The sequence below is a fragment of the Capsicum annuum genome, unplaced genomic scaffold (assembly GCF_002878395.1).
Source record: "Capsicum annuum cultivar UCD-10X-F1 unplaced genomic scaffold, UCD10Xv1.1 ctg4207, whole genome shotgun sequence".
In the NCBI taxonomy this organism is placed as follows: domain Eukaryota; kingdom Viridiplantae; phylum Streptophyta; class Magnoliopsida; order Solanales; family Solanaceae; genus Capsicum; species Capsicum annuum.
Window position 1 is genome coordinate 9,855 of NW_025849449.1, and position 2,790 is coordinate 12,644.

Consider the following 2,790-nt stretch of genomic DNA (forward strand, 5'->3'; position numbering starts at 1 on the left):
TTCAAAATTATGTATCTAAAAATTTATGAATTTGTGGATGTATTAGGCTGTTTTTTTTTTTTTTTTTGTTAAAAGAGATTTAGGCAATTAATTAAAAGGATAGGAATTTTATGTAGTTTAATAAAGATAAATTCTGATGTTACGTAATTTTTTCTATTTTGATTCCTACAAATTTTCGTAAATGAATGTTCGAAACGTGTCTATTGGATCATTAATAGGTTATACATTTTTAGGACTATTAACATGTGAGTCTAATAATTTGGAAACAAATTTGGCTTTATGTGTAGGACCATTCGTATACTCAAGAAGGAAGTAGAGTTGATATTAAACTACAATAGATAAGGTTGTTAAAAAGATCAAAAAAAAATTATAATAGTTTGTAAAATTGAATTAAATCGAATTGATAGCATTACATCAATCATTATGGTTGATGACTACGAGCATCGTGATAAATATTTCTAAGTTTAGAGATTTTGGTTTAGTTTTGAAAAACAAGTAACTTATTAATAGGCAGCGATTTATTTTTCAACTCAAGAATTTTCAATGCTAATCTAGATTAGTTGAGCCCCAAAACAATTACCAGATATCAAATGAAATCAAAAAGTAAAATAAAGTTTGATTTTCCAATATAGAAGCATTTAAATTTGCCAACAACCATTGCTTCCACGTATTTATATTTATTGGCCCTACTAAATTTTATCTTTTTTGGTTTTACTCTTATTTCAGTGCCTATAAATACCTCCATTTTTCTAGTGTTCATTCACAACTCAAAACTGCAATCTTTCTTATTATTAAAAAAAAAAAAATTTGCAATCTTTTTTAGTCATTCAAAGTGACTATGGCTCGTTCCATTTACTTCATGGCATTTCTTTTCTTGGCAATGACACTCTTTGTTGCCTATGGTTTGTCTTCACCTTTTATTCATCTAAAACTTCAAAATATATAATTTGTAATATTACTCTAAATACACAAAGACTATTTATATGAAATCATAATAAAGATACAAACACTTAAAGTAGTGTTTGCATTAACCATTTTTGTTTCTTCTTTCGAAGAATTTGTTTGTTTGATAAATCACCACATACATTTTATGAACTTATAGTCTATTGGCTAAGTAATCTTGATGTAACTCGTGTGTATACCTCTGTGTGGTATTAGAAGTAATACTTCTTTAGGAACAGTGAGTTGATTCACACTTTAAAGTTGTTTGTATATATTTGGTTCGATTATGTGTCTTCCTGTTCTAACATTTGTAACAACTTATGATTGATTGTAGGGGTTCAAGGTCAGAACATTTGCAAAACAAAAAGCAAATATTTCACAGGATTATGCTGGACCGACTCTTCATGTAGAAAAGTTTGTATCGAGAAGGACAAATTTCAAGATGGTCATTGTAGCAAACTCCAAAGGAACTGCCTATGCACTAAGATATGTGTATTTGACAATATTCCTAATGATGCTGGAACTATTTTGGTTCAGGATGCTAAAACTAACGAAGCACAATTGCTTGAAGAAGAGATTTTCAGGGCGTAACTAAGTCTGATAATGGATTTAGTGTCAAACAAAATTAAATAAAGTGTTGCCTTTCTTAAAAGCGTAACTTACAATATGGTGTTCTTGGCCTATAGTGGCCATTTGACACATTAAATAAGTTGTGACACATCACTCCTTTATGTATCTTGTATTAAATTTGTGTGTGTTTTAATGAAAAGAGATCGTTTACGGTTTATAAGTATGAAATGCATTATCAAATCAATTTTTGTCACAAATCATTACGAGCAAAGATAGAAATTATAAACAAATTTGAGAGACTTGAGGATAATTAATTACCCAGAAACTACTAAGGATAAGGACTTTCAATCTAAACAACAAATTAGAGTAACAAGTTGAGATCAAAATTTATCTATTGACAAATACGTAAAAGAATTCAAGTAGGTGAAATTTAGTTAGATTACTCAGATTAGGATTATGGAGTCCACTCACAATTTAAATAGAGTTCAAAATGTATGGGAAGACTTTTGAATGATGTTTGTGGTTTAAAATAGATATTTATGTGGTTGTAAATTACTTCATTCTATGTAAAATTATCATTTTAAAGTATTCAAATGTATAACTTTTTTTTTTGATACTGATTATTAATAAAACTATGTCATATAAATGCAGACGGAGAAAATACAAAACAAGATTGCTACTTTTGCTCATCAACGAGAAAAACGTGCTTATTGATAGCCTGTGACTTTGCCATTTGGCCACAAATTTTAAGTGTACGTGTAGGACCATTTGGATGACATTAATAAGTCAGGACCATTTGGATGAAATAAAAAATTTAATTTATTTAGCAAAAAGAATACATTTTTGTATTCCCTCAATATGATGGTTTTATAGCTGTTCAAATGATATGACATATTTAAGATCACAAATTTCAAAAATTATGCACGAATATGAATGTTATGATATAGTCACTTCACTTCATGTCATTTGACAACAAATAAGGTTAAATATTTTGGACCATTTGGATAATTATGAAGCAAGTGTGGATGACATTAAACATATATTTTAATTTCATTTGATGTGATTTGAGCATTTTATTCCTCTCCAAAATTGTATTTTGGCGTTAGTAATCTGTCGGAGTGGGTGACATGATTCCGGAGGTATTTGGTTGGGTTTTAAGAGAAATTTTTTATTTTGGATAGTTTTGGTGTTGCTATGGTTGACTTTGGTCATCATTCGGAGATTTGGGTGTTGCATGGAAATTCATCAGTTGGAACGTCAATTTTGAATAAGTAGAAT

At 29.0% G+C, this 2,790-nt stretch overlaps 1 protein-coding gene across 1 annotated transcript; it reads left to right on the forward strand.

Moving 5' to 3' along the window:
* Positions 1-698: 698 nt before the first annotated feature.
* Positions 699-1,729, forward strand: LOC107877537 (flower-specific defensin). Its single transcript, XM_016724202.2, has 2 exons — positions 699-902; positions 1,277-1,729. Exons 1-2 carry the CDS (start codon positions 839-841, stop codon positions 1,531-1,533), a joined length of 321 nt encoding a protein of 106 aa, XP_016579688.2. The 5' UTR covers positions 699-838; the 3' UTR covers positions 1,534-1,729.
* Positions 1,730-2,790: the final 1,061 nt, after the last annotated feature.

Bases quoted from the DNA above. Each gene is read 5' to 3' on its own strand.
- LOC107877537 (XM_016724202.2), top strand. From the start codon at position 839: ATGGCTCGTTCCATTTACTTCATGGCATTTCTTTTCTTGGCAATGACA. The intron at 903-1,276 runs GTTTGTCTTCAC...GATTGATTGTAG, and splicing joins GACACTCTTTGTTGCCTATG to GGGTTCAAGGTCAGAACATT.